Raw genomic sequence first — 26290 nt, 5'->3', positions numbered from 1 at the left:
CTCTAGAAAACATTGTAAATACATAAGAACTTCCTCCTAGTTCGTCTCAGATTCATTCTCATCAACACAGACAGAAATCAACATTGACGTTTGAAATTGTGTTAAAAGGAAACACCAAAACACATCATCCTTTCACATTTTTACAATAATCCTTCATACGGATCAACTTTCTTTAGGTATAATGCAGTGTTTGTTGAAATGTTTCCATATATTACTCCTCTGAAAGCTTAAATACTAATGCTGGAATGAAATGATCCACCTCTTGTTGCTTGTATGACACAATGTTTTGTGTGTATTGACCAATCACTAGCTAACATTTCTCTGTGCTTTCAGCAACTTTGCACTGTTGTTGTTGGTTTTATCAGTGTTCTTGTTGTTTGTATGTTTGTTTTGTGGAGCTGTGTTGCCTCAGTGTTGGCTCCACCTCTCTCCTCTCCCCTCCCCCTCATTCACCCGTGTCGTGTGATGTTGTCTCCTCCAATCAGAGTGGTGTCCTAAAGCACAACACGCTCACGCTGGGCATGCTCTATCAGGGCGGGGGTCACGGCCAGGGGCGCAGCAGCACTTTGAACTTTAACCTTTACAATAACACTAGGCATGAGCCCCCTGCTGGCCACTGGCTGCCACTACCTCCTCCTCCGGCTGCCATCGCTGTGAGTATCCCCACTGAAAACGATAAAACCCTGGTTACTGCATACATACTCTTACATTGTAAGGTTATCAGGACAACATACTGTAGGTGTCTGTCTGCACCATATTCAGTCATTACAAGGAGCACCTTCAGGCCATCTTTATTAATTTCCCTGAAGGAGTCTTCCCAAGGGATCTATCTATCTATCTATCTATCTATCTATCTATCTATCTATCTATCTATCTATCTATCTATCTATCTATCTATCTATCTATCTATCTATCTATCTATCTATCTATCTATCTATCTATCTATCTATCTATCTATCTATCTATCTATCTATCTATCTATCTATATAAAAAATAGCCCAAATATCAGGGCTCTTAAACACCTGGCATTCACACGTGTGTTAGGAGCTCTATGTGAACACACTCCGAAGAATTTAAAACACAGGATTTATTCAGTTCTACAATTTCTTTTCTTCTTTATTTTATCTTTTTTTTTTTTAATTTTAGGTCCGAGTGCAAAACTGTGAAGAAAAACAATCTGGGACACTGGAAACTATTCATAACAATTTAAACAGTAGCTAATAGTTCCTGTACTACTTCCATAAAATGTATGCATCATATAATCTGCAACAAGACAATAACTCCATCCTGTTTTAACTTAATTTTTGCTAAAATCAGCAGCTATAAAAACCAGAAATAAAGGCGGCCTATATTTAGAAATATAGGGCAAACATGTCCTCTGCTTTCCCCTGTTCATAGCTGCGTTCACTGTTGCTGCAGAATTTTGCAAAACAGAAAATTGGGGTTTTCTAAGTATTTGGAGTCATTTTTACACAGGATGAAGAATTTAGCACATCTGACAAGCATGAAAAGCCCTAGAGGAAACTGTGCTGCTTACATTGTGGAAAGCCAGTTGAGTTGGTAATCCTTCACTGTCACCCAGAAAAGGTTTATGTTTACTCTGATAAAAGAATGGGACTGTTTGAATGGCAGAACATCCTCGAATGTACTCCGGGAGATTCTTGTTTGAGTTGTCCGCTTGTGATGAAATCAAACTCAGATTAAAATCATTTTTCTGCCATCTTGAAGTGGGATTCATTTCTAGATGTTGTAATAACTAATAAGTAATAAATGGGAAACGTTATGAACAATTAATTTCTTGGTCTGAACACAGCTGGGACCAAAGTGGATTGCTACTGTCTTAAAACAGCTCTGGATTTTTTTTAGAGGTTCTTGCAAATGCTATTTTGTATACCAAAATTAACACTGTTGTCAATTTTGCATTACACTGTTATTTATATATAATTTTGTGGTTAATTATAGGAGCAGCAAAAGCAGCCAGCTGTAGCACTTGTGGTGGAGCCTGGGGTTAATTTTGATGGGAATTTTATAATTAAGTAATGTGAAATTGACAGTGGTGTAAAGATTTATACACGGTCTTTGTGCAGAATTAGCAATTAGAAATCCCTTTCACTTTAAGGGCTGTTATAATATAATGTTTACACAGCTGAACATGTATTAAGGGTGTTATATTGTTCAATATTACAACACCTGGAGATGAAAATGTGTTTACTATGTTGTCACAGCATCTTTCTTCTAAGAACATCAAATTAAAACAACAATCAAACGCTGTTGGATCAATTTTAACTGTAGTTTGTAATTCTTTCTGTGTCTCTCTCAGACCCCCTCTCAACAGGGTGCGATGATGGATAATGACCAGGAGGGGGTGTCAGGGAACAACCAGTGGGCTCCTTACTCACTTGGAAGAAGAGATGTCCCACCTGACAACCTCATGAAAAAGGTCATGATTCTGCAAATAATATCTTTTTTTGGTGTGTTTCTAGCCTATAAAACATTTTTTTTCAATAAATATAGAAGAAAATTGTGAAAGAGTGAAATAACTAACACTATAAGAAACCTAACAAGTGACGCAGAAGTGATCATGAGTATGTGCAAAATAATTTGTCGCACCAGGTTTCTGAATGTCATGTCGTCTTTCCACAGAGCGGACATTCACACAACCCTTCACACCAGCCACACAACACCATGATCGTCACTTCCTCCTCGTCCTCCTCGGCCTCTCAGCCTCACCGTGTAGTCGGGCAGCAGGGTTACGATGGGATGATGAACAAGGGTGGGCAGTACCAGCAAGGAATGACCTTGTCAGTGGTTCCCTCTGGTGGACAGTACCAGGGCAATATTTCTCAAGGTAAATGAGAAACATGATTATTTATTTCGCCAATCTAAAAGCATTTAAACATGTTGACGTGTGGATTTTAGAGTCAGATGCTGACCAGCCTTGTATTTCTTTCCACACAGCTCTTCCATCTCCTGGCCAGGCTTACCCAGGGGGTGGCCTCCCTATGGCTCTGTCCTCATCTGGAAACCAAACCCAGTACAACCCCCACTCCACCCATCAGCCTGCTACCAACCCTCAGTACCACTCCAACCAAGGCATGGTTCACAGCAACCAGGTTGTCATGAGTACCCACACCAACCCGCGGCCTCAGAGTGCTCGGTGTCTGCTGCAGACTAAAGGCCAGAAGAGCACAGATGGTTACCAGGAACAGGTACGTCTGTCCGTCCACCTGTCTGCCTGATTAGAGCTGGGTGATATGGCCTTTGGAATATTTTGGAGCTTTTTCAGGATATAAAATATATGTCTTGGCAATCCTTCTTTAATAAGTGTATTAATCTTTAATTTAACAAAAGTTGGTCCGCCGACTGTCATTTTTTCACTGTAAAAGAAATAAATAGTTACTTTTAATCAGTCCAGCTTCAGAACAAAAGTTAAGCTGCAGCCCGTCAAACAGCAGGCTAGCGTGCAAGCGTCGTCTGACCAGACCAGAGCCAAACCCACTTCCCTTCTCTACACACTGTTATCAGGAGTTTCATAAAAAGACTGATGTTAAAGCACCTCTGTTCCAAAGAAATCTGAACACAAGCTACGATGAGATAGAGGTGCAAGAACCAGAATAAAGCCGTTAGCATAGCAAAACTTATCACTTCATGTTCTCTCTAGCATTATCAGGCAAATGACAGCTTTCAGAAAGTTCGGAGTAATTTGGATGGCAATGAGCTGACGTCTGTAAAGTTTCTAACATAGAAAACGTTGAGATTCCTCTCTGTGAAAAAGCCGAGCTAATTCTTCGTAATTAAGCTGCATTTGTTTGAAGTCTTCCTGTGAAATCCAAACAACTCGTCGATGGAAGATCCAGCGCTGCTTTTCTTCAGAAACACATCACTTCTCTGTTAATTTAGGATCTTTGAATGCTAACTAACTTCTGTTGAGCTGTTTTCCTCACTTTTGAAATATAAACACAGAGCTTAAGGGAGGGCTGTTCCAGGGTTTTCAGGATAGGAGGGGGAGTGAACAATGATGCGTTTGAAGGCCTTATAAAAGCTAAACTCCGTGTGAATTGGACGCATTAAAAGTTATATCTACTATTGTAAATGACATCATTTTTGATATCAGAAGGAAAAACTCTCAATACCTTGAATATACTCAATATATCACCCAGGCCTACATCAATAATTGCAACTGGATTCTGCTCACATAGCTAAAAATGTTCCCAGGTTACAGGAAACAGACAAAATCAACTGTTTTAGAGTTTTTTTTATTATTATTACCAAATTCTACCAGCTGTTTTCTTTAAAATCCAAGGTTTTGGCTGCTTGTTATCAAAGCAGCAAATAAAATTGGCAAACACTCGTGTGGTTAGTATCCATCAGATTTATTAAATTTAATAAAGAATGGTGTCAAATGAGAGCCTAATGTGGGCAAACAGATGTTGATGACTTTTATTAATGTCAGTGTAATAAACAGACAGCTAATATAGACAAAATTAGAGTTAATGAGGACACCCAAATGTAATTTGGCTTCCAAAGAGCAACAGTTTGTGCTGAAAGCAACCCAGTAAAAGCCACTGAGGTGTTATTCTAAATCTGAACTTTTTCACAGGTAGCAGTTTAGATGTAAACCTGAAGTCATTTGCACCCGTCTGAAAAGGCCTATGTTGCTCAGGAGTTTTATTTTTTCCTCCTTACTTGAGATAGCTTCCATTATTATGCCAAACAGCACAGTCGCTCCTGCCAGAGAGATGAAGGCTTCCAAATAGCTGCCAAAATGAGTTACACGGCACTCCACAAGTTCATTTACTCTGTGTTTGGAAATCTGCTTTCACGTTCTTTGTATTTCACTTTCAGTTGTCTTTCTTTTTTTCTGCTCTTCTCCTTCCCTCTTCTTTAGTTGTGTGTGAGAATAGAGAAGAACCCTGGTCTTGGTTTCAGTATCTCTGGTGGCATCAGCGGCCAGGGGAACCCCTTCAAACCCTCCGACATGGTACGACCTGACCCGGCCCGGCAGCCAATCACAGCCTCCTCGGCTTTACCTCAGAGTTGCCGTGGAAACTGCTGCTTGTTACTGCAGTGTTTTGTCTGTCTGCCTGTCTGCCTGCCTGTCTGTCTGCCTGTGGGGCAGAAGCTGGCTTGGTTAACATTGAGTATACATTATTCTGATGGAAAGTAGCAGTTTAATCTTAGCTGATGAAATTGGAGGTATGATATATATATTTAAAACCAAATCTGGATTTTTACCATTAGACTTTGACTTATTATTTCTTAATGTTTGACACCCTATTTATGTTGTAGGCTTATAATTATTTAACATATCTAGTAACATAATCAGACTTGCACATAAATCATGCCTCAATAATGCAGGATACACCAAACTTTTTTTTATCATTTTGACATCTAAGTTTGACTGAATCTGTCAGTGTGTGTCTGCACCGAGGGCCTGTTGGGGTTGCAGATCCCCCAGGCCTGATGTACAAGGCAGTCTGTCCTAGAAACATGCTACTTTATTCAGTCAAAGGAGGAAGGCTGTTCACAAAGCTCTGGTAGCTATTTTTGTTAGGCTGCTAAGTTCTGGGACACCGTGGGTGGTTTTAGATGTTCAACACTTTGATCTGAGGATGGAACGTATGACAAACTTTTACGGCCTGTTATTCTGAGTGCATGACTCACTGACAGGACAGCTGCTCTAATAAAAGAAAGTTTAAAAGACGAAGAGTTGTTTAAACATTTTGCCTTGGTGTAGTTCCTGTGACAAACGATGAGGTTTCAATATGAGCTGAATATAAACTGTCAATTTTTCTTTTAACTTTTAGTTTTACGCTGACAGCTGGTGATATAGTTGCTGACATGGGAAGTTATTTTATCATTCCCATCATACTTGGACCCATAAGGCTTCCATGATCTGCAGCGTGTCCATTATTAATGCTATTTTAAAGAGGCAGCAGATGGAGTCAATGCAGATTAGCATTTATTTATTTATTTGTTTTTGTATGAGCAGAATTTTACTGAATGTCAAGTAATTGCACAACATGCAAAACACAAAAGGCTGTGTTTTTAGATAACTATGTTGTGGAAACATTTTAAATGGTTTTGCCTTAGATTAAAATGTCTTGGTGACCACTGTTCTTTACCAAATTCTCTCTTCTTGCTGATTAATTTGTCCACATTCATCAGACATCTTCATTGCTAAAATGTACTTTTGTTCTGAGAGGACACTATCACATGTGACATTAAGGCTAAACTGAGCCTGTTTAAATAGTTGATAAGGAATTAATTAAACATCAATTATTTTGATTAGCAGAGCCATCAAATCTGTACCATAGGTTGGCAGCTCCCTCTAGTGTTTGTCTTGTTATTTACACTCTTTGACTGATCAAGACTCATGCAACACATAGCATAAACACAAATTACAAACATTTATATTTAATAGTTTCAGGAAAAAAGTTAATATTAGAAAGTTGAATAAGCAGCATTCGATAGCTGGCATAAAAATACAAACCATACATGTGAAAAATAATCTAACAAGTTAATAATCTAAGTTCTCAGAGCAATACTTTTTTTCTGCACTAAATCTGAAACAAATTTAGTTTCACTTCACATGTTATTTATAAAACCTATAAAACCTTCAATAAAAAAATACCAATAGGCCTCTAAATTTGACCTATAAGACGACCTGAGGCCCAGTGGGTCTGTTTCACAGCTAATTAGGACTCAATGGGAAGAAGAGACCCAGTTCCTGTTCTGACTGAATTGAGATTTCAAACTTTGATGAATTAGCTTCTTAGGACTGGGTTAAGAACAGAACATGGATTTATTTGTTTATTTTTCATGTCTAGTTTCTGTCATTCTAAATTTTGATTTTCTCCCTCTGTTTTTGTTAGATATACAATTGTTCCTGCCTTTGATAGCAAACATTCCTGTTATTTGTCATCTTTTCTAGGACAACTGTTTTTATGAGCTGCAAAACCCTAATTTTCAGTCAAAATGGAGCAAAAGCTTTCAACTTTTCAAAAAAAAAAACCTGTTAGCCATAGATGTATTTTGCAGTTTGCTTAAGCTTTGTGTGTAGCTGTTTATACTGTGTAAATGTTTAATTGTTATGACTGTTTTTTAGTGTTTCAGCTGATAACAATTTCACTTGTACAGTGAGCTTCATTTAAACTATCATTAAGTCCACGTTCTCAGCATTTGGTTACAAACAACAATACTGAATACATGTGTGCATGACTGCATGTTAAATTATCCCTGTTTGTAGCCAGATTATTAATGTTTTTCACTGTACTTGTGTATGAGGCTCACTGTATAAATGCCATATTGCAGCTTCACTAATACTTCTAACGTGCAGTATTTGTGTTTGTTGCTGCAGTGTGTGGGTGCTGCTGCACTGTCACTGTTACATCACAATGTTTTTGGTTATCCTGTGTCACCTCTCTTTGGCACATTTATATGTTGAGTTCACTATTCTGTGTTCAAGATGTACTTGACCTGTTGAACTACGTGGAGTTCCGGCAGCTGCATTGTCTGACACTTTCTGTGTTCAAAAACATCTTTCAGCTCTTGGCGAAAAGATGTTGGTGTTTTTACAATCTCTGCCTTGGGTTATTGACAGAAAGCGTAGGGGATGAAATCCCTTCAGTCGTTCCTGATCCCTACTTATTTTCCCAAAGACAGAACCCATCCCACACCTATCTTTCTTGCCTTATTTTTTTAATACTTACTGTATATCTGCTTTTCTTTACTTTTGACTATCCCCTGCAAGGTCCTTATCTGTAAAAATGATGAAAAAAAAAACTATTTTTCGGGAGAAACAAAATAACTCAACTTTAAAACAGTTTTTACTAGAAAGACAATTGAAAGTGCTAACATTTTATTACTATGAATTTGTAACGGTTTTGTTCTCAGTGGTGCATTTACATCACTTGCATTCAGCCACAAATTTATATCTGGCCATAATATTTTGCAGAAACGTGTTTTTATTTAATTGCTTATGTGGGGTTGGGGTTGAATACTGAGATAAGCATGAGAAAGGCAAAGATTCTAAACCATCTTGTCCCTGTGTTGTCCTAACGGTGTATCATTTTGACTTATAGGGTATCTTTGTTACTAGGGTACAGCATGACGGGCCCGCCACTTCTGTCCTGCAGCCTGGAGACAAGATACTGCAGGTAACGTCCTCCCACTCGTCTTCAAACAGACCGCAGTCAGCAACATCCTACCCTCCTCCAGCATCTTTAAATAAAGAGACAGGACATTCAGCAGGACACAATAGTCTTTTACAGTTTACCTGCCAAGTACAGGTGGACTGAGATCTCATTACAGCTGTGATCCAAATTAAGCAAAGACACAGATGTTCTACAAAGATTGAAGATTTTACTGCTTTATATCCTGCCTCTCTGTGTGTGTACCATCCAGAAATTAGGCATGAACTTCATCTACTATCATTCCCCCAGCTGTCTCGCTGTTTCTTTCATCAGTGGTTTGTGATAATTACTTTTAAGCATTCCAGTTTTAGGAGCCTAAAACTTTCTAGTAAAAAAGTGGAAACCTGAAGAACTTGGTTACATGACGGTTAGATTCCTTCACGTTTTTTTATTTTCACAGTGGTGACAACAAATTCAACCAAATTGATATTTTAGACTGAAATAATTATTTTATTTTTTTTAAGATGCAAAGGCTTTACTTTTAGCAAATTGTAATTTTTGCAGTGTGAAGACACACATGGTACAATATTGTTCATTTTTCTGGACAGGAAGTAAACAGGGAACAAAAAGGTCTTATTGGGTGAGTTAAGTGAGATCAAACATTAATATGACATTAAATACATGACAAAATATGTCATTTTTAACCTAACTAAACAAGGTAATTTGTAATAAAGCTTACTTGTAGTATTTTTATTTAACATTTATACAAACTTGGGTGTAATAATATACAGTAAGTATACTTTAACAGCCCCCAGCTCTAAAGTCAGTTTAACTGAATCAATAAACACAAATAAAAACAAATAAAAGTCTGAATCATTGCCAATTTATGAATATTTATCATAGAATATACAGTTTGAGTCATGTTCAAAATGATGTGAGTCTTAAAGGGATAGTCTGGTTATTTTTGAAGTGATGTTAATAGTTATCAATAGTTAGCATAGGTCTTCTTTCAGGCTAAGCTAATAACTAGCCAAACGAGGGCCTTTTTTTGCTTTCTTTTTTTGGTTGTTAAGTTTATAAAGCAACTCTTTCTCAAAAACAGTAAAAATATGAACAGAACATTAGATAATATTAAACCTGTTTTGGAAAAGATTTGTTTTATAGGCCTAATAATAATAATAATAATAATAATAATAATAATAATAATAATAATAATAATAATAATCTGACATTGTTTGTTTAGCCATTAGCCTAGCCTGGACAAAGACCTTTGCCATTTTCTCCAAACCCCATGCTTTATGACTGACGTCACAGCTGATAACTATTGATAACTATTTGATAGAACATCACTTCAAAAGTGACCAAACTATAACTTTAATAAGATGTCAGTACCTGATAGTGTTAGATTAATCCTCCCTCATGTCATATCTTTCATTATTCCATCTATCTGTTCCTTCTCATCTCCACTCCAAAGATTTGTAGTTTAGCTGGATGAACTCATCTAAAAACCCTTTTTTGTCTTTACCCCTTCTCTTTCTACAGCATGACTGTGTAGCTCCTCCTCTTCTCTCTCTTTTCCCCAACAGTGATGTGTTACTGAGATAATGATGGCAGTGACCCTCCATCCTCCCACAAACACTCACACATTGACATGTGTATGGAAAATCTGCAGAACACATACCTCTATACATACATGCGCACACACATGCTGTTGACTGTGCTGCGTGTTTGCCTTGCAGGCTAACGGACATAGTTTTTTACACATGGAGCACGAGACAGCCGTCTCTCTGCTGAAGAGTTTCCCGCGGACAGTGCAGTTGGTGATTCTGAGAGACAGCAGTATGCTTTAGAAATAGCTCTTTTTGTTTTTTTCAAACAAACAAATACAACAAGGCTTCTCTTCTCTACTCATCGCCGTCCAATGCCACCCCACCTACCCTCCACTAGAGGCGTGTGGAACTGAAATATGAGCGCGCTTTTTTTTTACTTTTTAGAGGAATACACAGACATTTATTTGCCTATTGCTGGACCAAAGGCAAATATCAGTGCCAAATGTACCATAGGAAACATATCGGCTCTTCTGTCTACCAGAGGTCAGGGACCTGACGGCTGGACGAACCATAAGAGGACTACATTTCTGGGTCATCACAGGGCTGCTGCAGTTTGAATTTTGTGATTGGTTTATTAATTAGGCAATCATCTCATCAACCAATCAGATTAGATCTTTTTTGTTATTTAGTATGGAGGTCTTTTTTATTTTATCCACTGTTCTCTTTGCCACCTAATGTGAATTTGAAATATGTGTAGCACCTTGTTCACTGGCCTTGTTCTTCTTTATTGGTTAAATGCTCTGCTTTTTCTGCATTCTATTATTATTTTTTTCCATACTATTACTCTTTTTTATTGTCTTTCATTAAGTTTGTTCCTTTGTCCTTGGGTTTTGTTCTGCAGTTTACTTTTGCCTCCATTGTACAGACGTTGAAGACTTAAGATTTTCTGCCTTTTTGTACATATACAGAGATTCAGCTTTTTGGAGCTGCACTCCCAGTGTGGCCTGAACAGAAAGCTCTAAAGGTTTATGATTAATAGAAATATTGTTGATAGATTATATTCTGAATTCTCTCATGTGATTGTACAGGGATCATATCTCCTAATGGATCATTTTCTAAAGTATACCACTATTTTATCTGTAAAGAAAACATTTTTCATAGTTCATCATCATTGCTAAGGGGTTTTTACGTTTGAAAAATTGTTGCCTGCACAGCTTTGTTGAAACGAGCTAAAGCAATATTTCTGAGGCTCAACTCGTTGAGCTTTTCAGCAGAGCCTACCTTGTTCTGTAGTGCCATCTATTGTGCAAGTCATGCTAACGTTTACACACACACACACACACAACCATGAATAGAACTAAAAGGCAAAGACACAAAAAGACCCCTGTGCTTTCACACAGCACATTTGCACTGGTGCGCCCTGTGCACTGCTGCATAATGGTGCCCAATTTGTAGTTTAGCCTGACTACAAAATACAGTTTCTAGTGTAAAAGCAGTCACACTGATTAAACACCAGTAATAATAGACTATTTGTGCCATCTTTTCACTGTGGTGTCAACATATTTTTCTAGCTGTTTGAGTTGATAAAGTCACTGCTTTCTTTCATAGCATTGATGACTGACAACCAGCCTTTTTCTACTGGCTGCTAGACTTTTCACAACTTTTTCGTATTTGCTGATGCCTTGTGCTCATGCAATATAGACCCTCTACCACTCTTCTGATTTTGTTTACACAGGTCAAACTTATTGAAGGTCTCTTTTGTCATGGGTTAGATCAGACCAGCTTGTTGAAATTTCCCAGAGTCTCACGTCTCAGTGCGATTAAGTATTCCCACAGAAATCAGTGTACAGTTTTTATCAGACAATTTACAATGATTTAGATTCACCTCTCTTTTAACGAAAGATTAAATAAAAGTCTAAAAGAGACTCTAGGCTGGGTTAATACTGTGCAATTTTTGGTCATTGTAGAAAAATATTATAAGAACATGATTGATTGTGAGCTTGAATTGGGATCTTTGGCCTTTCAGTGTGATTCAGGACTCTCAGGATCAGACAGTAAACATCAAACAGTGTCTGAATTATCTGGGAAAGTCGTTCAGTGTCACCTCTGTTGCAACAAATCTATTTTCCATCCATTGTTACGATTTCTTTATCTTCCTTCATCTCTATTTAGTGTTCAAATTTATTAATTTGAGCATCAATGCCAACACTTAACGTCCTTTTATAATTGGTCTAATATTTCTGTCAGATCTTTGGGACGTGCTCGATTCATGCAGTCCACCTTCTACTAACTCTTGGATTGTACAGTGTTGTTACCATCAAACTCTCGCAGTGTGGCGTGTAGTGGTTGCTTTAGGATGGCTGAAAATTGCACAGCATGAGCCAAGCTTTAGAGACACTTCGATTTCCAGTATAACACCTGAGGAGAGGCTTATATTTACAAAGTGGGAATGGAAATTTAACTTTGCTGACTCGTACGGAAAAGCTTCAACGTTTCACAAGGAGAGATTCTGTTTATTTTGTTTTTAAATTTGGACAACAAAAAAATAACAAATGAAAAAAAAGTGAAAATTCAGACTTAGAGACTTTGGAATGGGATGTTTTTGGCCAAAGATTTATGGTCACTTTTGGGGCGTTATATTGATACGGCAGATGTTTCCAGTTTTCTGTCCTGTATAAACACTTTTCTGGAGGACATTTTCATCTAGAGCTAAACAAATTTGTTCACTATCCTTTGCTTTACTTGACATCCTGTGGCCATTTTGTGTCAACTCTCCTAGGGAGCATTAAGCTTTTGTTAATCCAGCATAAGGGGACGCAACATGGCACAGTTTAAACAACGTGGTTGAGAGATTGAATCCTATTTAGAGTTTGAAATATCAAAACTTATTATGATGTGAACAGAGAAAAATGTTTGATAATATAATTATTTTTTACTATATGTTTCAGGTAATTCTTTCTAAATATATTGATATATCTTAGCTTTGCTCAAAAATTGTGATATTTTGTAAAGACACTTGTATCAAAGATATGGATAAAAGTACGCACAGTGTGACTCGGAGACCTACACATGTACTATCCAAACCTGTATAAAAATGTATTTCTACTGTAATTGTGAATTTGTGTTATACAAATACATATTATATATATATGTATATGAATATAAAAACAGCCATTTTCTATGTGCTTTAAAGACATAAGAGATGAACAAATGAGGATGGTGTCACTGTATATAAGCTGTGAATGAAATTCAATTTAAAATTGCTCATATTGATTGTGAATGTACTCATGCTTTCTGCAGTACTTACGTACCCAACTTGAATGCTGCTTCTTCTGTAGTGTGACAAAACGTACTTTGACCTCTGAAGAGAGAAACGCTGTTTAGTTATAAGATGGACACATTTTAGTGATGATCTAGCAGAACTATTTATTTCTTTATTTATTTGCACATGCAAGTTAAAATCCTTCCAGTTTTAAGTTTGAGTATTGATACGAAGAAATGCAATTGCCGAAGAATATATAATATATATCATGTGTTTAGAATGCATTTTGCAGACACTATCTGTACATACTATTTAAGATACAGTTTTTACAAAAAAATTAATATATGTATAAAATAGAAAAAATGCTGTGCAGCGAATTTTCTGGAGCCATTTTGGGCTTCAGGACATACCATTTTTTCAGTATATAAGAAGTGTTTTGAATAATGTACTAAAGTCTCTATTGTACAAATAATAAAAATGTCAATATTGGTAATGTTTGCTTCTTCTGGTGCATTACACTAAAGTCAGGAGGACACAGCATCTTTCTCTCTGCTTTTCTGTTCATATTTTAATGAAAGAAAAATAGAAAGTGAGAAAGGATTCAGAAAGAATAAGAAACAGAGAAAACAACATATTTTGAGTTGAAAAGATGAGACAAGAGGACAAGAACAAGGATTCTGAACGTGCAAAATAATTACGCTCGTTAAAAAAGGATGACCCTTCTGTAGAAAGTCATTGGAACACAGATGAGGAGAAAGTGATGAAGATCATGCTTCTTTGCTGTAGATTTATCTCAGCAGATGGTTCTTTGTCTCTCTGTTCATTAGTTTAACAGCCTGGACTTTTCTTTATCCTCCTTCATCTGTCCATCTCATCTTTGCTTGACGATTATCTGAACTGTGGATCTCAAACCCATTCTCTTTGCACAGAGAATCTAAATAAAACTTTTAGTTGCTGATAAAAGATGAAGGAATGCAGATTGCCTCTGCCTTTCATGACAGTTTGAATTCATAATGGCCGCCACAGCCACATCTAGCGAGCTGTGTTAATGCTTGGAGTAGGTGTTGAGAATGATTCTCAGCTACTACCACACAAAACTTTACCTCATTGTCTGTAGTTTAGTGATTGAGTTATCTGTAATTTATAGCCATTATATTTCTGTGTACGCAAAGACAGATTAGTTGTGGAGGCCATCTTGAATTGAGTTGTCTCCAAATGTTGATGTGCATCCAGTAATTACTTTCAGAAAATTTCATCAAAATCGGGCCAGTGGTTCATGAGATAATTTGCTAACACACAGTGTTGACTCTAAACATTTTAAGCACAATAAATAGCACTCAATGTAAGTGTTGTAAATGACTCTCAGCACCTAGCACACCAAATTTTAGTTCCATATTTGTAAAACTGACTGAGTTACAGGCATTTATGTATTGCTGAAGTTGATTAGCTGTCATCTTGAACAAGGGTGACTCCAAAAATAATCAGTTGTAGATAGTCATTCAATAATTACCTTCAGGCTCATAAACTGTAGGATTTAAGCTGTTCTCTGCACTTTTCCTGTTGGGTTTTTTATTGTTCTTACTGTGTTTTTATTGCTGTTTATTTTAACACTATGTTTTATACAGAACGATTTTGCCAACCCTGTTCCTCGAAGAACACTATCCCGCATGTTTTAGTTGTTGATTTGAATGAATAAGTGATTAACAGGGTTCTGCAGAACTTGAAGACTGATAAACAGAAACAATAAAAACATGCAGGATGGTGTTCCTCGAGGACCAGGGCTGGGAACCACTCTTCTACATTGAGAAATATATCACTAATTCTTGTTTATTTTTAGTGTAACTTGTACCATTCTCCCCTGTCCCTCTGTCAAACGACTCCAACTGTGGAACAAACTGACAATGAACAATAGAGTTTAACATTGTGCACGCACGCAGAAGCTGAATGACGTCCTTTTGTTCCCTTTCCTCTTTAGTCTGTCATTTTGCACGCTGCTTTGAAATAAAAAGATACTTCTGTATGCTGCGTGACCAACCCACTTATACAATGATGCATAAATTTCTACCCACACTGGTGCTGGGATCATTGTGAGTGTTTCTGTCTGTGAGAGGCACAGAGCAGGAAATTTTGTTCAGCCACCACAGCCGTCAATAAGCTCTTGTGACCAGATCGATAGCAACACCAGAGACTATGACCTGCATTCAGCTGCAGCCTGCATATGGGATGGAGGCTGATGAGGTGTTGGTACAACTGCTCCACTGGTCAGCCTACAGGCACAGGATGAAACACAGCATCTTTGCTTAGTTTCATTTTATTTTCCTGTGTTGTGCTCTAAGAGCTTTATTTAAAATGGATGCACTCTGCTAACCCCGTAATAAAACTAAGAATAATTTTGAAGGACATCTGTCATACAGTTCTTAGAAAAAGTAGTCTATTTTTGGGGAGGTAATCCACTTTTTCATCAGCGCTGGATGGGAATATCATCAAGTTTTCTCCTTGTTATAACCACACATATGTGAGACACGTATTTAACACACAGTAGCTATGACAACCAAAAAGTCATTTTTTTAATCATAGTTTTACAATTATTCCTATTTGTATAGGTACAAAATGAAACATGGCATTCTAAGTAACAGTTTACATTTCAGAGAACTGTCACCACTGACAAAACTCAAATGGATTTCGCTGGAGAGAGCTTTTTTATTGATCAATCTGCTTCTGTTCAGAATTAAATAAATTGATTATTCTTTACAAATGAAACAAGCATGGCAAAAATTTACACAAAGGAAAATCTAGACACATTTTTCATCTGTGTTTTGAGCTTCAACATGTAAATGAGTGTTAAAAGTTGCTAAAAAAAACAACTTGCTCAAACTGACAGAATGAGCCTGTAAGTTCAAGAGTTTGAAAATGGGCTAAAACAAGCAGTCATCTGAGACAATGAGCATGAAATGTTAAAAATGTCAAGAATTACAAACAGGTGGTGAGTTCGTCCAAGTAGCAGCTCATCTGTGACCTTGACTTTTTAATAAAAGGAAGTTCTGATCTCCAGTCAAACATGGGATCATTTTAATGATTACTTTACATGTCATCACCAGCAATTATTAAATACCACATTATTGTAAAATCAAATATGCTGTTAAAAAGTCTTATTATTAGGAGCAATAATACAAATGATGCCAGTGACAAATGTACTAGATGTAAAACTTAACTGCAAAAAAACGTTTTCTGGCACAAAGTGTGTAGACTTTGCATGACTTATACCCAACACTGAGGACGTGCCACAGCTAGAGCACTTTTATTTCAATCTTTTTACTATTGCAATATACACTAAACCCTTGCAGGAACAAACACGTCCAGACCACTGGTGGGATTACACTCGTGACATTTCAATTCATCTTGAGCACCTTTGTGTTTTTGTGCAGCATAAATACAATTAATCTGAGTTGCTCAGAGCTGTGGGAACAGTAAGCAGTTCACATGCTGTATATTTAATGCAGGAGTTAGATCTACTCTATCAGTAAACCCAAATCTTTCCTCAGCTCTGAGTGGATTAGGTGTGGATTCAGTGCACACCCTAGAATAGATCCACTGCACACAATATAGGCTGTTTAACATGACAATACCTCCAGGACACACAAGCTTCTTATGAAGAGCCTCTTTAATAGTGTTTTTAGGTGAGTGCGCCTGTGCGTGCGTGTGTGCGCGCGCGCGCGCGCGTGTGTTTATCCCACAGGACCAGACTGCCGAACCGGTTGGACAACATTAAGACACCTGAATGAAGAAATGGAGAACGAGTTTGACCAAACAGACAGGGCCATACTTGAAGAGGAGTGAGGCGTTCCCAGGCAGGCTCCGGGTTCTAAGTTCAGGGAAATGTCAACGATTAACAGCTTCTGAGTCGCTTTTCTTTGACTTCACGAAGAGTTTCTTTTGTTGTCTCCTGGTTTGGTGACAGTTCGGTGTCCCAGTTTGGAGGAAGGCTGTCGCGGGACAGACGCACACATCTGTAATAACACACACACACACACACAGGCACAACAACACGAGCTCTGCGAGGAGGACTGCGCGTCACCATGCCTGTGCGACAGAAAGGTAACTAAAACACATTTTTAATATTTATTTGTGTTGAGTTGTTTAACCACTGTGAGAGGGAAGACACGAGTTGTTTTGTCACAGAAACAACATCGGATAAATCGGGTTCGACCACTAGAAACGCGCGCGTGGCTGTTGCTACGTGCAGCTCGCGCTCATCTGAAGTCTCAACTTTTTTTTTTACTGACAACTGCAATTTAACTCTGAACTGTTTAAAAACACGCAGTTTGGATCGAGCGTTTATAAATGGTTTGAATGCTCGCGTGCGTCAAAACGCTTAGAAATAGGTTTAAAACAAGCAAAAACGATGACAGCAGCGATTCTTAAAACACGGGGATGTTTTCTAATGCATGCTTGGTTGTAGATACAGTAATTAAACTAAGACAACTGTTGGTTTGGAGCAGAAACATTTAGAGTTGTACTTCCGGTTTGATCAGCTGTTCTCAATAACAGGAACGTGGTCTGTAGGCTTCAAAAACTGCCTTACTTTTATGTTTAAAAATATCAGAAAAAAATAAAAACAAAACATGGACACAGACTAAATACAGGTTTCTGTAATGTTTACACTGATATTTATGGTTTATTGCCTTAAGACTTGCTGTTTGATATCAAAGCAGAGAACAATTAACTGTTTTTAGTTGTAAAAGTCAAATATAGCAGTATTAAGAGTTAAAGCACAGTGTTCTCATGCTCAATACATGGAGCCAGGTCAATCTTTCTTTAATTAACTACCCTGAACACCATCTCAGTCCTGAAAATACAGTAATCCCTACTTTAATTAAAGGGCTATCATTCCTTAAATGACTGCATATCGCCCACCACCCTTCATGCCTTCATGAGTTTTAGTCTAAGATCAACTCATGATGAGAAGGGACAAGATGATAAAAGTTAGTCAAACCTTGTAAATAACGTTATGTACAATCTGTTGTGTTGTGTTAGCTCTCAGTATATGTTGAGGATGATCCCCAGACACTGCCACACCGGAGGTTAGCTCAATATCTGTAAAACTGGTTAAATTATATCCATTTTGTGTTTCCTAAGGTAAGTTAGCTGTAGTGGCCATCATGGATTGGGTTGACTTCAAAAGTTAATCAGTTGTACACACATATCCAATGATCACATCCTGAGAGTTTCATTGAAATGCATCCAGTGGTTCATGAGATATTTTGCTAACGGTACAGACAAACAGACACAGGCAAAAATCACTATTGCCTTCGCTTGATAATAAAGGCGGCATTAAAGGACATTAAAATTTGTGTAGCAATACACATAACCGTCATGCTTTACTTACAAGTGTTTGGGAATGTTGAAGGTGGATTTGACAAACTTCACATGTTGTCTAAAGATGCTCAGAAAGCCCTGGAGCTGCTCCAGCAGTATCGGGTCAAACTGGACCAGAGGCAGCAGAACCAGAACCGAGTGAAACAGGCTTCAGTGGAGGAGGACCGCCAGCTGCAGCAGTCTCTGGACAGAGTCATCAATGTCTTCCAGAGCAAACTCTTCAGCGCTCTTCTTGGTAAGAACATTTGATGTGAGCAGCTTCTTTCTGCTTTTTCTAATTGTGGAAATAAAAAAACAAGAAGTATTAGTATTAGAAGCTGATCATGTCAAATTGTAAAAACTAGTTAAATAAGTCTAAAAACATGTAGATGTACAGTCTGAATTAGCTTGCATGGGTAAATGGGAAATATTTATGCTGCTCTTGGTATCATATAAGCTTTTCTGCCCCTAAGCTAGTTTCTCTTGCATTTAACAAGTTTGATACAATAAATCAAGGTGTGTCTGTCAGTTATATTGCTGTTCGCATGCAACTGTGTGTGAATGGTTGAAGATCTGAGAACAAAAGGTTACACAGAAGATCACAAGAAAGATAAAAACAGTTAGCTTTTAATTAAAAGCTGTTTAATTTTATCTTGAAATTGGGCTTCCACGTGACTGGCATCCAAAAACAGTAGACATCAGAGCAAGTAGGTGTGTCAGAAATGACAGAAAGTGTCTGCGCATTTAGAAATCGCAAACCTGTGTGTGCGCATTATTTAGAAGCAATAACAGGATACAAGTTGATATGTCTCACTGACACTTATACCAAGCTGGTTTTGGTCCAGTTTACTCATTTCTGTGTTTTGTGTGTTTGTTTGAGTGAATGTTTTTTGTTGTTCACATAACATGAGCCACTGTTTCCTCTGACCTTTGACTGAGTTGTCTCTGTGGTGTTAAGTCATATGCCAAAACAGGGTTTTATTTTGACATGTAGTTGAATACTTTCTGATTTATTTTCCTAATAATAATATCCGTCATGCAGAAAGGTTTGATTCTACTCGTTCAAGTGTCTCTTTTTTACTCATTTATGTCGTCACTGTTGGCCACTCTGCTCTTCTCCCTTTCATTTTAGACTTTCCCCTTAGACCCAGTAGTATCACTCTTTCCTTCCTCTTTGTTATCTCACTTTTGACCACATCATTTTATCTGACTTGGCAGCCTGAGTTTGTTTTGCAGATATTAAAAGATGATGTCTGATTTATTGCTTAACTGCCTGTCAGTTCTGTATGCACACAGAGAGAAGTGAAACTTTACATCATAGCTCTCATCTTGATATATTCAGTCAGTGAGAGGACTTTTAAAAGGATGAGGAATTTACTCTTCCTTTTGAAAATCATTAATATTTGATTTTTTTTAGAAGCTACTATTCTCTACACTTGCACTATCCTTCTGCTGACACTAGAGGTCCTCGGTGTATTAGCTATGTTTATACGGCTTAAGTAGTTTTAAAAGACTTGAGTAGCTTTTATTAGAATTGTGTAACTTAATTTTATAACTCATATTTATATCATTTATTATTTTAAGTGGTTCTGCTATTCAATTATGGGATGCACTGTTTCACTGAAACGAAAATCATTCAGATCTCTTTTTTTCAGTTATCTGTTTCCACTGATATAAAACAAGAATGAGAAAATCAGCAGTACAGAGAAAAAAAAGTGAACTCTAAATATTCAGATTTAATAACTGATAAGTTTAAGCAATAATATAATACATTTCATTCAGTCAAAAAAAAAAAGTACAAAGACTTTGATCTTAATCATAGTTCAGTCAGACTTCTCCAGTTCAAAATATTATGCTGGGTGCTGTGGCTCTTTCTGCTTTCTATGTGGAATGTTTGTTCAATGAATGAATAGTAACTGAGACCTCCTTTAAAACAGAAATGACGTAAACTGAACTAAAGAACCAAAACAGATCCGGTGACAAGATGAGAGTGTCTACATCTGATGCAGCATGACATAATAGCCAAGTGACTTTTAAAAGGAGCAGCAAGGGTAGGGAAGTTAAATCAGCTTAACCACAGTGCTCGTGTGAGATTTGCTAATTGAGTGCTAAGTGATCAGCAGATGTGGGCTGGCTCTGAGATCTGCTGATATCCTGAGATAGACAGTCATCTGTGCTTGACTTTATGGCTTGCTTGAAGTTTAACAGAATAATGCATTTTTCTTTTTTTTGTCTGCACTTGTATTTAGTGATGCTATTATCTATGATGTGACATATTCATTTTTCATTTTTGTAATGTATCACTTACTCATTAAAGGTAGTATCTCACTGGGATGTGACTGTTAGAGACTATTTGGCCACTCAAACTCACAGTCTGAGAAAATAAGTAAATTTGTCATTCTGATGAACACGTTGTTATGCAATTTTTTTGAATATGTTCAAGTGACAAGACCACTAGCATCAGTGACTCGAGCAAGAAAACTGAGAACCTCTGCAAACGTTGCAAAATGTTCTGAAGACTTTTTTGCAAATGTTGTTTGCAAACTAGTTGGCAGTAGTTGCATCCAGTGAGATACTACCTTAACTAAACCACAGACTTCAGTCAGTCATCCTGGCTCTAATCTCTCTGCAGATATCCAGGAGTACTATGAGTTGACCATCTTAGAAGACAGCAAGACTTCTGTGGACCAGAAAGAAAGTCCTGAGAACCTCTCATCTCCCTGGAACCTGCAAGCAGAACCCTCAGCCCAGCGACACACTTCCTCTGGTCCTGTAAGGCCCCAGGCGTCTGGGGAGCCAGCTAAACCAACATCTCTACCCTCCAAACCTAGATCTATCAAATCCCCTGCACCACCTGTCCCAGCTTCAGCATCTGCAAAAACACCATCACCCCCCCCATCACATCCCAGCACACCACAGTCACCACCAAATAAAGTCAAATACCGTGCTCCTCCTCCTCCTGTCCAACCTGGAGCCTCCAAACCACCAGAGACAGAATCATCCAAACCCTCCTCACCATCCAAACCCTGTTCACCCTCTGCTACCACCTCTTCCAGTATTACTGTCAGCAATGAAGAAACCCCCTCTGGTTCTCCGGGAGTGTCAGTAAATGGAACACAACCACATGCTTCTTCCACCAAGTCAGGAAGTTCAGCAAATACACAAAACCTTCCTGCCCCTCAAGACCTGAATCTGGTGACTGTTTCCGCCCTCGTCTCCAGCACAATCCAAGGCCTTGTGTCACCAACCACTCCAGGCAAAACCCCACCTACCATCACCACTCCGAGCACCAGTCCCGGTCTTAGTCCAGTCTCAGGAACTGCCACAGTTTCTACGTCCATTTTACCCAGCAAGGGCTCAGGACTGGGAAAGGTCAGTGCCAGCAAGAGTCCAACAAGCCCCAGTTATGGAAAATTCCCCTTTGAGCTGCAGAGCCCCACAAGTCCTTCCACAAAATTAAACAAAGGACCTTTGAGGTATGCTCAAAACTTTATGATGTTGATTGCATCGTTTACATGTTTATTGTATTTGCATTATTCAACTAATTTTTTAAAAAGACAGTTTCAAAATGCTTTAAATACTTTAAAACCTAGAGAGTAATATAGCTCTCAGTTTTTCTTCAATTAAAAAATATACATTTATATTGTTTAAAAATATTTCTCCTAAGTACTTTGAAAGTTCTATAAATATGGAATTTAACTAACAGGTACTTTGCACATTAAAATAAATGCATTCCACAGTTTTTAAAGATGGGACAGAATAATAGCTGACAGTTTCAGAGTTCACATTCAGGCACCGTCCCTCAATGATCTCTGTTTCCTGTCCAACCAGCCCCGGAGCAGGAAAGATCACATCCGTTAGCCCCAGCCCAGGTTCCTCCCGCTCCAGGCCACCTACAAGCCCTCTGACCCACAACAAGGTAAGACATCTCCTTTTTGCTTTTGTGTTAATGTCAAAGAAAACCTACAGAAATGATCTCTTAAGATGGTAGTTGAGGGAGCTACATACTCTTCTTTATTGAAGCAGCAACTCGTGTTTTGAAAAAGCCCCTCCCCAGAAAAACCCAGATCTCCTAAATGTCAGACAAGAAATTATGAAATGCATGGCCCTCTGTATCTCCTTGTGCAGATGAATTTCCTGTTCTTCTTATTTAAGATCAGCTGGTAAAAATGTAATAATAGATTATTTTATTTAATAGAATAGAAATAAAATATTTTTATCTACATCCTAAAACTCTTTTTTGTGCTGGATTTATATGTCTGTCTAGACAGCCTATGGTGCTACAACATTAAAATACATTGTTTGCAAGGTGGATCATATCGTTGTGTTTGTAAGAAAAAAAACGACACAGATTAGTCTGTGATGTCAGTAAAACATTAAAGTCGGAGGAAGGCTTAAATTTATGTTTTATCCTTTTATCCATCAGTGATCAGGGCTTAGTAGCAGCGTTTTATTGTAGTTACATGTTTTGTTTTTCCACTATGAGAGGAATGTGTTGTTTCAGCTGCATGTTCCCATGTTGGTCATTTGTGGATACTGAAGAACTTGGACAGTTCACCTTTCAAACGTAGAACAAGACCACCTTTTGTTCCACAACATAGTGTAACAAATTGTGGTTTTCAGTCTGAATTTTTCTCAGATTTTATCTTCCATGTGTCATTTCTTGATTGTGGAAATGGTTCTGATTTAGTACCTTTTTACTACTATGAGTTTCCTTTTATATCACATCAGAAACCTGCAGCAAGCTGAACTACAGTCAGACAGCTCATTTATGCCGACTGGCTGTTTGAACATTGGATTACATTGCATTATGTAATGTTACAAGGGAATCGCTTCAGTTCAGTAACATATTACTGTTTGGTAGAATCTGCAGAATGAGCTTTGAGGATTGAAGTAACTGGTTTTGCTGAGTTGATCTTGCTTGAGTTGGGATCGGATGCTTGCCTGTACTTTGGCCTTATTGACCACTAGCTTACACTGTACACATTGTCTTTTGATTTGCTGCTGATAGGATATGTCCTGGGAGATTGTGCATGTGATCAGGCTTGAGTTTTTATCTGCAAAGATCATTCTCTGTACAATACTCTATGACGATCTAGAACCGATTCTCCATCAAGTTATACCCTCCCTTGTGTTGGGCTGGAGTTGGTGGCAATCAGACTATTTTTATTCTACAGTCATTAAGTAACCTGTTATTTTTAACTGGTTAAGACATTTTACATTAAGACTCCATGCTGGTTTAGGTTTTAATAGGTTAGCAGGTGGGCTGACAGGAACCCATGGAACAACACACAGAAGAATTGCTAATTAATAAGAATGAAAGGATGATGCATTTAGATCATTTCACTGAAACCAGATAACAGCCTCTCTTTGTCCTCTATGCTTGTGGATTAAATTATGTTGTAATATATCAAATTTGCTATCAGCTGCAGTAATGCTTTGTGTTTAGAGATTAAGTAAAAAAAAAACCTTCATATGGAGCTCTAAATTCACTACTATCCACAAAGTTGAAAGTAGAGCATCTATTGCCATACTGCTGTCACTGTTCACTCAGTCTAACCCTGCTCTGCCAGAAACCTGACCCGATAAAGCAGTGGAGAGTGGTTTGCGTGTAGCATATGAATTTTTGTGCGTGCTTATGTCAGTGTACACGTCTGTCTCTGAGTGTTTGCTTGTTCATCCGTGTGTGTGTTCTTGCATCAGTCTCTGGACTCTGCCTGTTTTTATCTGGTGAGTGCGGTTTGCATGCATACGCAAATATATTTATATGTAAATATATAAATATTTCGGAGCCATGCATGCTGTGAGGTCAAAATGTGGAAACCAGCTGCCTTAAAATGAAGACAGCAGCTGGGAAACAAGAGAGCGGGTGGAGTTGCACTGGGACAGCTGCCATGTTTTGCGGGTCGGCCTCTATTTCAGCGCAGTAGTCTATTCTGACAGCACTGATGAATGGACAGGTGGAGATGGCTTGAGAAAAGGAGAGGACAAAACCTCAGCGATGAAAGAAAAGGACAAAACAAAGGCAGACAGACGGCAGAAGGATGTTATCAACAGTAACAAGTGTCTGAGTGGCAGAATGGGGAGGTCGGACTTGGACAAGGTTTTATTGAAAGTTTGGCCGGTGGACCTGTGAGGATGGACTGCATCTGTATCCTCACTACTAAGGTGAGACATAAACAGGTTAGATCAAAACCATCACTGTCATTCATACAGACCCATCCAAATATAAATATTTCATTTTTATGTTCAAGCTGTAGGTGGATTTTGGTTTCAGGGGATTCCACCTCCCAATCCAAGGCACCTAAAAACAGAATAAAGTATGAGATTTAGTGAACGTTAACTCAGTGAAAGATCATCATATCATATTAGGGACAGATTGCTTATTGTGCAGATGGCTTGTAGTAATTTGTGAATGTAGTGGCTTTGAGGATAAGATAAGCAGGTTATGCTTTAGTGAAGCATCTTTCATGGAAGTGTCGAGCTGTTGCTTCGCTGTTGGTTTGACAACATGTGACACCCCGAGAGACACGAATCTGGGTTGATAGGACGTGCACTTCAAAAGACTCGCTGGTTGATGGCTGGTGCACTGGTTGACTGAATGACTGACTGCTCTCCAGGGAGAAGAAAAAACAGCTAAATGAAGCACATTTATTATACATATATGTGAAGCCTGAGCAACGCGTGACCCATTTAAAGGTATCCCTTTAAGGGAAGCTGGGGTAGGCTTCTAGCACTCATCTTCCTTCAACGACCTGATACTGTGCTTTCATAAAAACAGAATTGTAAAACAAAGTGTGAAGACCAGGGAGCTAAATAATATATCATTTATTACAGTCTCACCTAAAAAATGTAAAGAAATGTGGCCATGGAAAGAGATTTTACAATAACAGTTGCAATGGTGACAACAAAGCACTTTTAGAACAATTGTGCCAAATGCATTAGTGGTATTGCTCTTTCAGTATTTTTAGTAGTAAAATAGTAAAATTAATTGTTTGTAGAGCTTTAATAATAATGATAATGCTAATTCTATTTTTTGCACATTTTACAATAGCCCCTTTTCCGATTTTCTAAGTTAATCATGTTGTCATATACAATTTTCTCATTTCTGATGCCATAAAGATGTAAGTTTTACACATTTTTTAAACAATTTAACTGTATCTAAAGCATACTGAAACCTTTATTACCTGTTCAAAGTAAAAGAACTAAAGGAGGTTCTGCCAGTACAGATAATAGTTGTAAATTTACATCAATTACTAGATTTACCTGACTGCCTCAATCCATGCTTGATTGTGTTTTTCTCGTTGACTTTTTAGCCCTAAACTGACGATAAAAACCTTCACAAATCCTCATCTAACCAAACAGTCCCACACCAGTTTCTTATGTGTTTCAGTAGTTGATAAACAACAAAACTCATTGAGTTTATTTTAGGTTATTCAAAAAATCTGTGGATATTTCCAGATGTATGGAATATATCAAATTAAAACATTTAACATCAAATTTATGGAGACTCATTGCCCTAAAATTCTCAATAAAATCTTGTAACATGAAAAAAATCCAAATATTTGATAGTTGGACTAAAAAACTAAGAATTATTTTTGAGAGGCATACTTATTTTTTAATATGTGTGGTCTTAGATGAAATTTTAGCAAGATAAAATATAATTAGCAGCAAATGTAAAACCATATTTCTGTATTTTTTAGTTAACAGATCTAATGCATTCAGGTTTGGGTGGCAATATGACACTTATAACTTTCAGTGCTGTAACTATATGGATTTACAGGTTTGCACATACTGTATTCCTTCAGGTGAAAATCTGCATCCCTTCATAGTATAAGTTACCAAAGTGATCCGGCCAGCTTAAAGAGAGCAACCTTGTGACATTGAAAACACTGGCCTGCTTAAAAAAAAACACCCAAACCCATTAATCTTGCCAATTCACTCTTCCAAAGTGTCCTTACACATCCTGAAACAGACAACAGGGATCC

At 37.8% G+C, this 26290-nt stretch overlaps 2 protein-coding genes across 14 annotated transcripts in view; both read left to right on the top strand.

Annotated features, from left to right (window-relative positions):
• lrrc7 (leucine rich repeat containing 7) overlaps positions 1-13436 on the top strand; it is a 91119-nt gene extending 77683 nt beyond the window's left edge. For 3 of the 10 annotated variants that reach the window (XM_017420496.3, XM_017420494.3, XM_017420493.3), the window contains 6 exons: positions 486-653; positions 2321-2440; positions 2644-2848; positions 2959-3209; positions 4889-4981; positions 8085-9993. In XM_017420496.3, coding sequence (XP_017275985.1) covers positions 486-653; positions 2321-2440; positions 2644-2848; positions 2959-3209; positions 4889-4981; positions 8085-8300 — 1053 coding nt within the window. In that variant the 3' untranslated portion in view covers positions 8301-9993. Of the gene's footprint in view, positions 1-485; positions 654-2320; positions 2441-2643; positions 2849-2958; positions 3210-4888; positions 4982-8084 lie in introns of all 10 variants that reach the window. The other 7 variants (XM_017420501.3, XM_017420495.3, XM_017420498.3 and 4 more) reach the window with 6 other exon arrangements.
• A 3295-nt stretch (positions 13437-16731) lies between these two features.
• The window catches only part of LOC108238416 (discs large homolog 1-like protein), a 95695-nt gene continuing 86136 nt past the window's right edge, over positions 16732-26290 (top strand). For 2 of the 4 annotated variants that reach the window (XM_017420460.3, XM_017420459.3), the window contains exons 1-4: positions 16737-17042; positions 18388-18558; positions 20935-21778; positions 22134-22221. In XM_017420460.3, the coding sequence (XP_017275949.1) occupies positions 17024-17042; positions 18388-18558; positions 20935-21778; positions 22134-22221 (1122 nt within the window). In that variant the 5' untranslated portion in view covers positions 16737-17023. Of the gene's footprint in view, positions 17043-18387; positions 18559-20934; positions 21779-22133; positions 22222-26290 lie in introns of all 4 variants that reach the window. The other 2 variants (XM_017420471.3, XM_037974218.1) reach the window with 2 other exon arrangements.

The sequence above is a fragment of the Kryptolebias marmoratus genome, linkage group LG24 (genome assembly GCF_001649575.2).
Source record: "Kryptolebias marmoratus isolate JLee-2015 linkage group LG24, ASM164957v2, whole genome shotgun sequence".
Classification (NCBI taxonomy): domain Eukaryota; kingdom Metazoa; phylum Chordata; class Actinopteri; order Cyprinodontiformes; family Rivulidae; genus Kryptolebias; species Kryptolebias marmoratus.
The sequence above is the reverse complement of the archived record's forward strand: the minus strand, read 5'-3'. Positions and strand labels throughout refer to the sequence as shown.